This window comes from Anopheles moucheti, chromosome X, assembly GCF_943734755.1.
Source record: "Anopheles moucheti chromosome X, idAnoMoucSN_F20_07, whole genome shotgun sequence".
NCBI lineage: Eukaryota > Metazoa > Arthropoda > Insecta > Diptera > Culicidae > Anopheles > Anopheles moucheti.
Window position 1 is genome coordinate 14,669,181 of NC_069142.1, and position 11,882 is coordinate 14,681,062.

The following is an 11,882-nucleotide window of genomic DNA, read 5'->3' on the forward strand; positions in this document are numbered from 1 at the left end:
CCGCACCCTTGTTGGTTAAAGTTCCATAACTTACCAAGACTATTTTACACCCAAACTCAAATTATATGTATTCGACAGCTTTTCTAGACAATCTTCCAAACTGCATCGGCATACCTTACAAGCTAGAGCCTGTTAAGGTCGATTGAGGTGTTCTTAGAAGGTTAGAATGTATTCTGAACAACCTCACCCCCTTTCTGTTTGTGTAGACGGTTCGTCAAAGTACGGAACCACTTCCACGATGTTTTATGTTGTGTAGTTTTTTTTTGCGTGTTGTTTGTCTCTCTTGTCCGTCTATTTGGAAGGCGATGTCCGACCATCACCGGCTTTGATCTAATTATTATAATTTCGACGCGTACGCTTCGCACCAGTACCTTTGGATCACCTCCCGATGTCCATGTGCTGGAAGCGTTCGTTCCTTTCATTTTTTTTTTTTGTGTTGTTGCTGTTGTTCTACATCTTTACAAGTGACTTATGGGCGGTCATAAATCAGCCAGAAATAAAAACACCTATATGCGCACCGTACAACTAAAACACAGCACCGCAGAACCGATGTTTGCTTTGGAGGGTTTGTGTGCTTTGATGAGGTTTTCTTAGCTGTGTTGTAAAAGCTGTTATTACAGCTTCAGCTTAACCGAATGACTCGATGTCCGGACTTACTGCATCTCTTTAAAAAACCAACAACGTACCAACATCCTTCGAGTTGGGTGTGGTACGGGCTTTACTGCCCACAATTCGCGAGTAAGAATTCGCGATCCATAAAAAAAGAGGAACATATAAAGCTACCATACAAGACAAACAAAACTACACCCTAATGCTTTGTGTGTGCTTTTTTTTCAGCTCGACATAGGTCAATTGATCAGATACTGACAGATACTGCCTAACATGGAGTGTGAGAATAATAATAAAAAAAATGTTTAAGCTAGCTACAAATGCCTGAGCTTCATGGTAGAATTAAAACCGGACCTTTATACATATATTTCCTCTTCGTTGAAATCCATTATCAAGTTCTCAGCGATACCATGAATATATACATCCATACTAAATACCAATCTGTGAATGGTCACACGAGCTAATTGTACTAGAAGCTGCTTCTAGTACAATTATCACTTCAAATTACAAACTTATCTAACGAACAAAAAACCTCTATGTACAAATCACTGCAATCAACCAGATTTTAGCCTTTTCATATACCACTGTTTTCAACCATTTCTGGTCTGTTGTCTTTTTATTTCATCAGGTGTTAGCTTACATTTAAATAAGATTCGCTCTAGAGTGCGTTCCGGGAACATAGGAAACACGGAACGAAGGAGGAAGCCATATTTCTGCATGATAATGGGTTCCCTCCCTTCCGCTAGGGATTCGTAATTAGCTTATCGTTCCATCGGAACCGGAATACGTACAGCGGAAACCGCTCTAAAGATAATAACGACTGAGCATATAACAATCATAAACCAAACTAACTACCAAACAATGAGCATACGTTATATTGCATATGGGAAAGAGAGACACACAGACAAGAGAGGACAGTAAAGAGAGGAGCAATAATTGAGATTGAAAATATAAATTAATTTTAATACAGGTCATGCGGTTTTGTTCGAGATTTCAACTTCTTTTTTAGCTCTTCTAGAGCTGGTTTGTCGATGGTGACCAACCCTAGTCCTAAATCTTACCGGGCGATCTGATTGATTTATCTATAGCTGTAAGAGGCTAGGGGAAAGACTTTACACTTTTCGAGATTAGAACCCAGATTGGGGATATTGTTACGTCAGGGCCCGAGGACAGGCCAATGAGGTTAATTAAACATATATAAGAATAATCAAACATAAAGCACTACACCTAATGGAGGGAAACGTAACGAAACAAAACAGAGCGATAAAACAGATACCGAATAGCAGGGCTTAATTCAGGCATCCTTCTTCGGTCCATCGCCCAGCGTCGAACAATCCCCGGACGGTTGCTGCTGGGCTGGGGATGAATTAGTGGTGGGGATGGTCGCAGCGTTGATGGGATTGCTGCTCGACTCGACGAGAGCAAGCAGCCGTTGACGAGTTTTCTTATCGCTGCTACACGCACACTGTACCAACCCAACCAAATGCTTCGGCGAGTAGCCGTGCGGTTCAAGCAGCCACTGTTCGAGCAGATCCTTCGGCAGATAGTACGCCTTCACGTACTGCTCCACGTACGCCCGATGCTCCGGATGTTTGCCGCCCGAGACAATCTCCAGTAGGGACCAGAAATGGGTAAAGTCCAGCTGCATCAACGCCCTTCCACCTGCCGAGCACTTTTTGGCGTTCGAGAATCTGTTTGAGATGTTACAGAATATAACTAACATAGTTCACCGAATTGAAGTTCTGTGATTTTTTCCGATCGGGTCAGAAAATATTATAGGAATCTTTGGAGAATGTTTGGTCCAGAATGTCTAGGAAATTTGGGATTTTGCGTTTCTTGAAAATTATTTGTTGAATTCTTGGATCAGTACATTACCCTTCAACGAGCAGATGCGTCAGCACATGCACAAAGCTATCCCACAGTACATCTTGCGGCAGCACCACAGTGGAGGTTTGTTCTTCCAACTTCATGGCAAAGTACTGTATACCCTGCAGATAGAAGAAAGGGTGAGCAAAACTAGTCCAGGCTCATGTAGCTTTGGTACAGCTTTGAATACTTACTCGATTGATGGTATCGATGTATGGTGAGTGTTGCACGTTCACATGGTTCACGTCCCATTTCACCTTGGCCATCGCGTTCAATACCGCCTGCAGATCGATAACGCGTGCGGTCGAGCACATAAAGATAGGCTTCCGTACATCCGGCACGTACTCGGTGGTGCGTACGAGATATTCGCGCAATGCTGCCTGCGTCCAACCATCTTCTTCACTACTCGGCGGTACGGTTGTCATCATTCCACCGAGCAAACCCCCCAGATAGCTCTCCATCTGACGGAACTGGGCGACAAGTGTGATACAACTCTCGGACGCCACGATACGCTTCTGCAGTCCGTACAGTGTGTCGGGATCGGTAAGATCTGGACGTACCATCTCATCGGACAGGGGCCACACACGGCGCAACTTCGGTAGCAGCTCCGCCTGGATGCGCTGCATCGCCGTCCGTAGTCGCGCACTAGACAAGTTATCGCGCGGCACCGGCAAATCGGCCGAAAAGAGGTCATGTACGGAGTACATATAGTAGTCGATTAGCTCCGCCATCGAGCGCACGATATGGGGCGTGATTGGGTGAAGTAACTTGCAAAAGTACAGATACCGTCCAATGCAGCGCAACACGGTCAGGGAGGTGTTAACCACGACGATCGGTGGAGCGGGCGGAGTCAGTGGAGATTGCGCAGGTTGCGATTTCCCACTATGTCTAGGGGATCCCGGTGAACCTGCCGACTGTTGCTCATTGTTATCGCTACTGTCCTCCGAGCAGTAGTAGGACGATTCGTCCGCAATCCCGGCCAGTATATCCTCCTCCAACATCGTACTGTCGAACCCACCATCGAATGGGGAGCTTTTCTCGGTGAAACGTAAAAAGTACCCGCAGGAACCGTACAGTGAGCTTTCGTCCTGCGAGTGCAACGATGAGGCACTGTCCGGAAGCAGCTCCGTTCCTGCCGGGCTACTGCGAGCGGCAGCCAATGTACTACCAGCCGTACGTGCGAGTGCATGCCGAAAGTTCCGATACTCCTGCAACTGTGTCACATCGTGAAAGCTACCGATCGGTACCCACACCTCATGGTCAAAGAATAGCCCAATCTCCTCCAGACAGGACGCATGGTATCGCTGGAAAAACTCCATGCTTTGGCGCTGCATCGCTCCGAGCAATTTTTCCGATCGGCTTTCGCAGAATTCTCCCCCCACCTTTTTCAGTCGCTGCACAATAGCCAATATCTGCACGAACTGATCGTACTTCAGTGCGTACAGCCTACCGGTGCCGATAAACACGCAAACCTTCGCCTGGATGTCATTCCACAGCCGAAACTGTCCGCTTTCAAGCTTCTGGCGGATGTACTCTTGCTGAAACTTGGCCGACGAACGATCCGGTGATATGTCGCCCTCAGCAGCGGGTGCCTTTTCGCACAGGCACCGATTCTGGTGCCAGCAGCGTATCTGATGGTAAGACACCAATATCTTCCAGAATGCGCGGCAAAGCGCGGTCAAGCAGTGGACGTAACGGTCCATCGGCACACACTCGCACATCTGCTCGTAGGTAAGCTTTTTGCTCTCCTCCACGCTAACCTCCATGTGCTGACGGAGCACGGTAAACGCGGCCGTATGTACGGATGAGACAAAGTTCATGTGCAGCTGATCCATCGCGATCAGCTGCTTGCCGAGCAGTTGGTACGCTTCCTGCAGCTTCTGGTAACGGGCCGGTTCGAACTCGGACGGCATCTCGCCCAGCACACTCTCTAGCTGCACCTCCGTCAGTAGCAGTGTATCCTGCAGCTTGTGCGAAAGTGACTCCACGCACCGGTATTGGTGAAACCGCTGCGACAGGTTCTTATTTTCGAGCAGTATTGCAATCGCACCACCGTAATCCGCATCGGTAAGCCTTCGCTGCAGACGCTGATCGATGGATCGCATGCTTTTCAGTGCGTTTAGCGTGCGCAACAGATTGACCAGAGTCTGGCGCTTCTTGTACGCCGCCAATATCTCGAGATTGGTCGTGGTAAGCAGCAGCTTCGAGGTGTCCAGCTTAAGCCGCGCGGTTCGACACATTCCAATAGTGTCCCGCAACAGTCGCTCCGTTTCGCGGATGCGCTGGAACTCATCATCGCAGGCCGCTCGCTGTTCCAAAATCAGCTGTAGGACCTTTTTCGAGATAACACGATGCTGACGCCGCAACACAACCATCGACTGTTCGATCGAACCACAGTCGAGCAGCTGACCAGATTCAGACAGTTTGCGCAACTCGTGCAGGCCGGTATTGCTACCACCGTCGAAGTAGATTGCTTCGGTCGATTCCAACACTTCCTGGTCCGAGGCAGCCTGCTCATCCGGTTCACCCGTTCGGCCAGATATCTCCTCCGCCCAGTCATACTGTGGCATACCACTAACCGCTGCTGTAGGAACGTTTTGGATAGAAGCTTTCGCGTGCCCACCCGGAACAGGCGTTGCGGCTACGCGGGCAACCTGCTGCTGGTGCACATAATAATCCGTGAAGCCCATCTTTGGAATCTTTACCTCTTTCTAAAAACGGTAAAAGAGCAGTAGTAGCATGTAAACGAATTGTCATTCAACATTCCAAAGAATCTTGCATTCCGGTGGTGAAAGTTGTTATCCAGCTGATCACCACCTACACATACAGACATACAAACCTTTTTGTTGATCAGTTCTAGCACTTTGTACTTAATTTCTTCCACCTTTTCCATGACTGAAATGGGTTGACTTGCGGTGCGTTGATGGGCGTACGCGATCGACAGTTGAGCGAAGGCAAAATGGATACGCTTTTGTTATTGTTGCTGCTAACTGCTGTTGCACTGCTGTGAATCACCATCAACCCTTCTGCAGGCCCGTACTGCTTTTGTTTTACAATGCACAGAACTACCCCGTACGCATTGTCACACGATTTACGAACGTTGCACTGTTAGAACTACATGAGAGAGATTTTTAATTAACGTTACTATCGTTTTTCCCGTACGTTCCTAACCAGGAAAAACTCTTCCCCATATGCACTAAACTAACCCCCAGATTGTGTTGTACATAATCAACACATTAAATAAAAGAAACAATACTTGACTGTTGCAGTCATACGGTCATACCGTTGTGTGTGTTGGTATTGTTTGCTGACACACTGGGCTGTCCGTTTATTAGTACGGGTCCAGCACTTTATCGTTTGCTGAAGCAACGTTTACACGCTCGTGGAAAAAATTCAAATTTCAACTGCAACTCGTGCTACGTGCTAACTGAATCGTGTGTATCCTTTTGGTCTAGGTTTGGTTTATACTATTTACTCTGTTTGATACAAATACACTGTACACTGTTTGATACAAGTACAAAAACATTAACAAAAAACCATGTAACAATTAAATTTAGTTATGTAATATCCTTGTTATTTGACCACGTTAATGTTGCTGACGTCTGCCTTTTTGAAATTAGTTTGAACCTGGAATTCATCATCAGCATCTTTAGAAAGCTGTTAGTAGAAATCGTCACTAAATATGTCATCTCTTTTTTGTACTACCTGGAAAGAATACAAAAAGCAATCCTAGATGTAACGATTGCAAAGTTTCAGAATGTATGACCACAACTTCAATTTATCTTTCGAATAACGTGTAGAAATTTTATTAAGCATCCCTTATTGCAAATTAACAGCAAATTTCGTATATGTACGTACGTTTTTACCCATAAGTTCACGGACAACCACACTCCTCCACGATCATCTTTGCCAAATCCTGCTTGATGATGCGCCCATCGGGACCGTAAAATATAAGCGACATCGGTGAGTACTTTACCGGCGCGCAGCATTGATGTATACCGGCCAATCCTGCCGCACCAGCAGCACCCGCACCACCCCCGCCCGATTTGTGGTGCATCTTGCCCAATCCTCGCCCACCAACATTACCCTGCCGACGGTACTGATCGATCACGTAATGATACTCGGTGCTAAACTTGTCCACCAGATGGCAACTACCTTTGCAGTAGTTCGCGTAGTAGCCGTGCGGTCTTATAATCCAATCGTCCCACTTAAGTGCCTTAAAGTCGACGTAAAACTTCTGCTTGCAGCACTGCTCGTTCGGAGCACCGGTGCAGTCGAGTGCGCGGCGACGCAACCGACGGACCTGCGTCGTGTCCAGACTCACGAACAGATGCGGCCGGTTGTAGTCGTCATCCGTGCCCTCGCCATACTTCGCCTTCCGTTCCTGGCTTTTGGGATGCTTTACCTTCATCATCGAACGCGGTGCCCCATTCATCATCACCAGCGGCTTCTGCTTACGGCTGCTGTACAGACCGATGCGCGCGAAATGGTGCAGCTGGTGATGGTTGGCCGCATGCTCGAAGATGTGCACACGGATCTTGTTGCCGCAGCCGGAGCAATCCACGAACAGCTTGAGACTGTCGTTACGCTTTTCGCCGTGCCATTGCCGGACGGCATTGGTCAGATCGATCTGCTGCCAACCGAGCCCTGACTCGTGCGGGATAGTATGCTTGGCGATCATTTCCGTGTGCTTGGAGAATTCCTTATATATATATAAAGTCTAATTAATCTGGAACCTCTAAAAACGTGGTTAATGATGCTTACCTCTTCCTTGCTCATCGTTTCTGCCGGTTTTGATCCGTTGATGATGCGAAATACCCACAGTATTAGCACCTTATTGCCACCGTGAATGCTCCAATGGTTATCCGTACCGGACATACTACCAGCACCTTTGTTTGCTTTACTTTTTGGCTTCAGCTTAAGCTCTAGTCGTATCCAGAGTGTCGCATTGTAAACCCGCATCGTAGCGTCCATTGACGATGGGATCGAGTTAAGGGAGGGAAACGTAAAGAACTGATGGCCAGGAATAGTTTCACCTTGAAACGGTCATGAGGCAACGTCGGTAAACAACATACATCACAAGTCAGCGAGGTTAGGTATCGTTTAAATTGAAGGCAGAATGCCGTACAACCACATTACAGACATATCACATTATGGAGTAAAACAAATGCCATTTACATACTGTTGTAAGGTGAGTTTATTAATAGCGTAAGGTGAGACATCATAGCGAGACAAATCTCTTCTTACAGTTTACCAAAAAACAAGTTTTATCTTACCTATGAGCTGCAAGTTTTAAAAGCGCTTGGAAATGTATCAACTTCATATCAATCGATATTATCAAACCCGTGCTTACATACCGTTGAGGAATAGATTAGGATAATAGTGTATGCGTTTTACCTTTTACCTGATGTGGAGCCCGTGTTGGTGTACGCCATCTATCATGCTACAGATAACTGTCGGCAGTGATAAGACGATCTTCGGCAGAAGGTGGAATATTAGCAGCAAATCAGTTACTCACCGCTATTACTGCCCGGCACAGTACATTCATCAACGCGTACCAACCATGCTGACGACGTTCGCCGGAACCTTAAGCTGCCCAGTGGCCACCGGGCACATTTTCCATATACGGACCAAATCCATCGATGACGCTGAAAGGTAGAGGCTCTTATAACCTGTGAGCTCCATTCTCTTATAGAGCCCTTCTTTTCATTCACTTTGGTGTTTGTTCTAACAGAGTCGATATTGGGTTTCAAGCAGACAAGTCAAACGATGCGGACGCATTGTTGCACCTGTCCATACGGTACGAAGATCAACGGATAGTGCGTAATGCCCGGTTGGGTGGACAGTGGCAACAACCCGAACAACACTGTGATCCGTCGTCGAAAGAGCTGCAAAGGATTAAACCCGGTGCGACGCTCTGTGTGGCGTACGTGTGCTGCAGGTGATATTAATGCAATTCCCAACATTTCAACCACATCCACCAGGGAACGTGTTCACCGTGTACATTCTCGTCGGAGACCAGCAGTTCCACATCGCATTCGAGGGCAGCCATGTTTGCTCGTTCCCGATCAAAGGCCCGTTGGCTGAAATGAAAGCCATCACAATAACGAAAGACGTCCATCAAGTACTGTGCGTGGACCATCGACAGTCGTTCCCATTCCCATTTCCGGCACTGCAGATCGAGGATAGTGCATACTACTTTTCCAACGATGTGCCCAAACCATTCCTCCCAGGTATGCCCAGCCACTGTTGGCTTACGCAAAACTGTCTCCTGCCTGCTGTACATTAGCAGCCACTTTTACACTTTAAGGCCACATCATCATCGTGACTGCGATCCCGTTTGGGAATCCCCGCGGTGGCTTCATCCTGAAGTTTAACGAGAACGGGAGCAAAAAGCAAGCGCTACACTTTAATCCACGCTTCGATCCGTACTACGTGGTCGTCCGGAACTCGCACGCATCCGAAGCACTCGAGTGAGTATGGCTGCATTTTTCTGATGCGCCTCGCGAGCTCCTTCTAAGCGTTTAATTCTCTCTTTTGCCTTAGCTTCCGACAAGAGGAGCGATCTGGTGGATTTCCTTTCATTATCGATCAGCAGTTTAAGTTGGCTATCGGGCTGGCGGAGCAAGAGTTTAAGTTTGCCATCAACGGCAGTAAGTTCGAGACGTACACCTATAAAAACCAGCGTCAGCTGGACGTCCTCAATGGGTTCCGCATCGAGTGTACGAATGGTTTGCAGCTTGAAGTGACCGCTGTAGACCACTACTATTCGGGGGTGCCCAACTGTAGCGGGTTTGAGGAATACTCCGATCCGAACGTGGACATTATGTAGTCCAAGTTTGCGCTATCGGTAGTTCGTTACTTCGTACTCGGTATGCTATCTTTCAAGCCTATCAGCCTGGAGGCGTGTAAAAAACTGACAGTCATACGTAAATCCCTTTTTTGCATGGGGGGATTTTGTAAGCATGCGCCATGAAGGCAAAGTTGAATCAGACATCATCACTTCATAAACGCGATGCACATAAAATTTTGTTTTGAAAATATACATCCACAATGTGACAAACATCAGCAACAGTTCGTTATCTTATTTCTATGTATCGATAAATGGTTAACCTTCACTAAGATAACGCGTTTGCACGATATATTGACTAGCTTCTAAAGCTGCTTTACTGGTATACGCCAGATGACTAAAGTCTTTATATGACAGCCCAAAATTAATTACAAATTCCACCGATGCTTGTTAACAAAAAATGAATAGCAAATGCCTTGCTTCATGACTTTAGATAAGCATGAACACGCAACTAACTACCACCACCACACCCAGCGCAGTGCTGTCGATGACAAACTAATCAACCAAGATAAGATAATGCATTGTACCAGATAACAGATCGGATGGCTCAAGCAGGTATGAAATTAAAGAGGTGTAAGGTATGTTCTGTCTAAGTTTGAACACAAGACCCAACTGCAGTGAAGTTGTAGTATTGGTTTGTTCGCACTGGAGAAACAATGAGTATACGGAGTACCGTAAGACCGACACCTACTTCTATTCATTACCGCTGATCCAAGCACCTTACAAGTCTGTTTACCTCTGCAGATACTAGTGTTGTTGGTGATTTTTGCAGTGGGAGCGCCCGAACCCTACGAAGATGGGGTATCGATTTGTGACAGGTGCACATGCGTGATCGCCAATCAGACGGCCAGCGTGCTGAGTTACGATTTGCTCGACTGCTCGCGAAAAAATATTCAGCACATGATCGGCAGCTGGCCGGAACGGTTCGATACCACCGACCCGGAGCGGGAGATTGTCTTGTCGCTGTCCGGTAATAACATTACAAAGCTGCAGCAGCTTCCTGCCACCAACACGACGTTGGTCTTTAGCTGTCGCCGGTGCGGTTTGGTAAGTTTGGCCGGTGGTCTGTTTATAGATACGGCCAATATTTTGCGCGTCGATCTCAGCTTCAACCAGCTGTCCGGTGATGCGCTCAGCAGTGATGTCTTCCGTGGACAATACAATACGGCAGACAGCAGCATACCATTGCTGTTGGATGAACTGCACCTTGCAGCGAACGTGATAACGCAACTCCAGGACGATGCATTTAAGCATATAGTTAGCTTGCGCCATCTATCGCTCGCCCGGAATCCACTCGGGCAGGTAACGGGCAGCACAGCAAGAGCGCTAGCACAGATGGTTAATTTGGAGCGCCTGGATTTATCGTACGCCACGCTGACAGATATCGACGAGACGGTGTTTGCGGAAATGCACGCGCTCAGGGAGCTCCACATTCAAGGCAACTTTTTCACAGCGATACCGCAGGCAGTGTATCAGTTGATATCGCTGCACCTTCTAAACCTTGCCGAAAACCCAATTGAAGTGCTGAACTTTGCTCAACGTGAGTGAACGGAACGGTTCCTTTCCTGAGCACATTGTTGTAATTAATCATGTTTCTTTCAAAATAACCTCTGCTTCTAGCACTGGAACAATTAGTTCAGTTAAACGTCAGCAGTATGTCAGTACTGCATACCATCGAAATTGAGTCATTTCAAAACGTTAAACTACTACAAACATTCACTGGACGTAACAACTCGGCGCTAGAAGTGTTTGACTTGACCGTATTGCAACACATATCTTCCCTGAAAGAGGTATGTCTCATCCACCATTCATAAGCCGCTATATCCTACTTCACCCTGCGTGAGTTTTCCACTCTTCCTCTTATTCAGCTGGATCTATCACAATCAAATCTTAAACACCTGCATACACCGCTAGAGGACGGTACGACTGAGCAGCTAGACGAGAATGCTTTCAAAGGTGCTCTGGAGGTACTGCTACTGAGCGAAAATCCATGGCACTGTGACTGTGCCCTTCAGCGGGTACTGAATAGCGTACAATTTTCCAATCTGCCAGACTACGATGAGGAGGATGAAACACGTTGCGAAACGCCTTACATACTAACATCACTACACCTGTCCGATCTAACCCACATCGAGGTGTGCGATCAACCAATGCACGATGGACCAAACAATCCGGGCTACGAGAAGCCCGCCTTCCTACGACCTGGTGCCATCTTCCTGTCGCTTCTTTCGGTGGGCATTGTAGTCGGTCTTGGGATCATTATAGGACTAGTGATTGTGTGTCTAAAGCGAAGGCTTAAGGCGCAAGGGTTGGGATTTACATCACCTGTTCGGTATACCTCGGTAAGGGATAGCACAATGTCGACAGTATATCAAACATAATACCTTTCGCAGTATGACGCAAAATCAGTTGTTCATTATTCGACAGTAGAATGTCCAGAATTGGATAACAGGTTAGAATTAGAATAAATTATACTGTGTACTGTGGGTTGTCTGTTTAATATAAGCAAGGTATAGTAGTAAATATGTTCAACCAGCAGTATAACTAATGTTTCTAA

The 11,882-nt window shown here is 46.9% G+C and overlaps 4 protein-coding genes across 4 annotated transcripts; 2 read left to right on the plus strand and 2 right to left on the minus strand.

The window, feature by feature from the left end:
- Positions 1-1,780: 1,780 nt before the first annotated feature.
- Positions 1,781-5,627, minus strand: LOC128306783 (syndetin). The gene is made up of 4 exons (XM_053044395.1): positions 5,315-5,627; positions 2,670-5,186; positions 2,485-2,597; positions 1,781-2,300 (listed from the first exon to the last, which is right to left on the minus strand). Exons 1-4 carry the CDS (start codon positions 5,366-5,368, stop codon positions 1,904-1,906), a joined length of 3,081 nt encoding a protein of 1,026 aa, XP_052900355.1. The 5' UTR covers positions 5,369-5,627; the 3' UTR covers positions 1,781-1,903.
- Positions 5,628-6,303: 676 nt separating this feature from the next.
- On the minus strand, positions 6,304-8,495 carry LOC128306511 (inhibin beta chain). Its single transcript, XM_053044043.1, has 2 exons — positions 7,240-8,495; positions 6,304-7,177 (listed from the first exon to the last, which is right to left on the minus strand). Exons 1-2 carry the CDS (start codon positions 7,447-7,449, stop codon positions 6,350-6,352), a joined length of 1,038 nt encoding a protein of 345 aa, XP_052900003.1. The 5' UTR covers positions 7,450-8,495; the 3' UTR covers positions 6,304-6,349.
- On the plus strand, positions 8,004-9,536 carry LOC128306512 (32 kDa beta-galactoside-binding lectin lec-3-like). Its single transcript, XM_053044044.1, has 5 exons — positions 8,004-8,130; positions 8,210-8,382; positions 8,460-8,708; positions 8,786-8,948; positions 9,022-9,536. Exons 1-5 carry the CDS (start codon positions 8,039-8,041, stop codon positions 9,305-9,307), a joined length of 963 nt encoding a protein of 320 aa, XP_052900004.1. The 5' UTR covers positions 8,004-8,038; the 3' UTR covers positions 9,308-9,536.
- A 445-nt stretch (positions 9,537-9,981) lies between these two features.
- Positions 9,982-11,826, plus strand: LOC128306665 (carboxypeptidase N subunit 2). The gene is made up of 4 exons (XM_053044244.1): positions 9,982-9,985; positions 10,053-10,865; positions 10,946-11,115; positions 11,194-11,826. The coding sequence occupies exons 1-4, from the start codon at positions 9,982-9,984 to the stop codon at positions 11,704-11,706; spliced, it is 1,500 nt and encodes a 499-aa protein (XP_052900204.1). The 3' UTR covers positions 11,707-11,826.
- Positions 11,827-11,882: the final 56 nt, after the last annotated feature.

What these genes read in the sequence shown, in the direction of transcription:
- LOC128306512 (XM_053044044.1), top strand. Translation starts at nt 8,039, where the DNA reads ATGCTGACGACGTTCGCCGGAACCTTAAGCTGCCCAGTGGCCACCGGG. An exon ending in TCCATCGATGACGCTGAAAG is followed by an intron (nt 8,131 to 8,209) that starts GTAGAGGCTCTT and finishes TTGTTCTAACAG; the next exon opens with AGTCGATATTGGGTTTCAAG. An exon ending in GCCCAAACCATTCCTCCCAG is followed by an intron (nt 8,709 to 8,785) that starts GTATGCCCAGCC and finishes TTACACTTTAAG; the next exon opens with GCCACATCATCATCGTGACT.
- LOC128306665 (XM_053044244.1), top strand. An exon ending in AGTGCTGAACTTTGCTCAAC is followed by an intron (nt 10,866 to 10,945) that starts GTGAGTGAACGG and finishes CTCTGCTTCTAG; the next exon opens with CACTGGAACAATTAGTTCAG. An exon ending in ACATATCTTCCCTGAAAGAG is followed by an intron (nt 11,116 to 11,193) that starts GTATGTCTCATC and finishes CCTCTTATTCAG; the next exon opens with CTGGATCTATCACAATCAAA.
- LOC128306511 (XM_053044043.1), bottom strand. Translation starts at nt 7,449, where the DNA reads ATGGACGCTACGATGCGGGTTTACAATGCGACACTCTGGATACGACTA. An exon ending in AAACGATGAGCAAGGAAGAG is followed by an intron (nt 7,178 to 7,239) that starts GTAAGCATCATT and finishes TATATATATAAG; the next exon opens with GAATTCTCCAAGCACACGGA.
- LOC128306783 (XM_053044395.1), bottom strand. Translation starts at nt 5,368, where the DNA reads ATGGAAAAGGTGGAAGAAATTAAGTACAAAGTGCTAGAACTGATCAAC. An exon ending in ACATCGATACCATCAATCGA is followed by an intron (nt 2,598 to 2,669) that starts GTAAGTATTCAA and finishes TTCTATCTGCAG; the next exon opens with GGTATACAGTACTTTGCCAT. An exon ending in ACGCATCTGCTCGTTGAAGG is followed by an intron (nt 2,301 to 2,484) that starts GTAATGTACTGA and finishes CATCTCAAACAG; the next exon opens with ATTCTCGAACGCCAAAAAGT.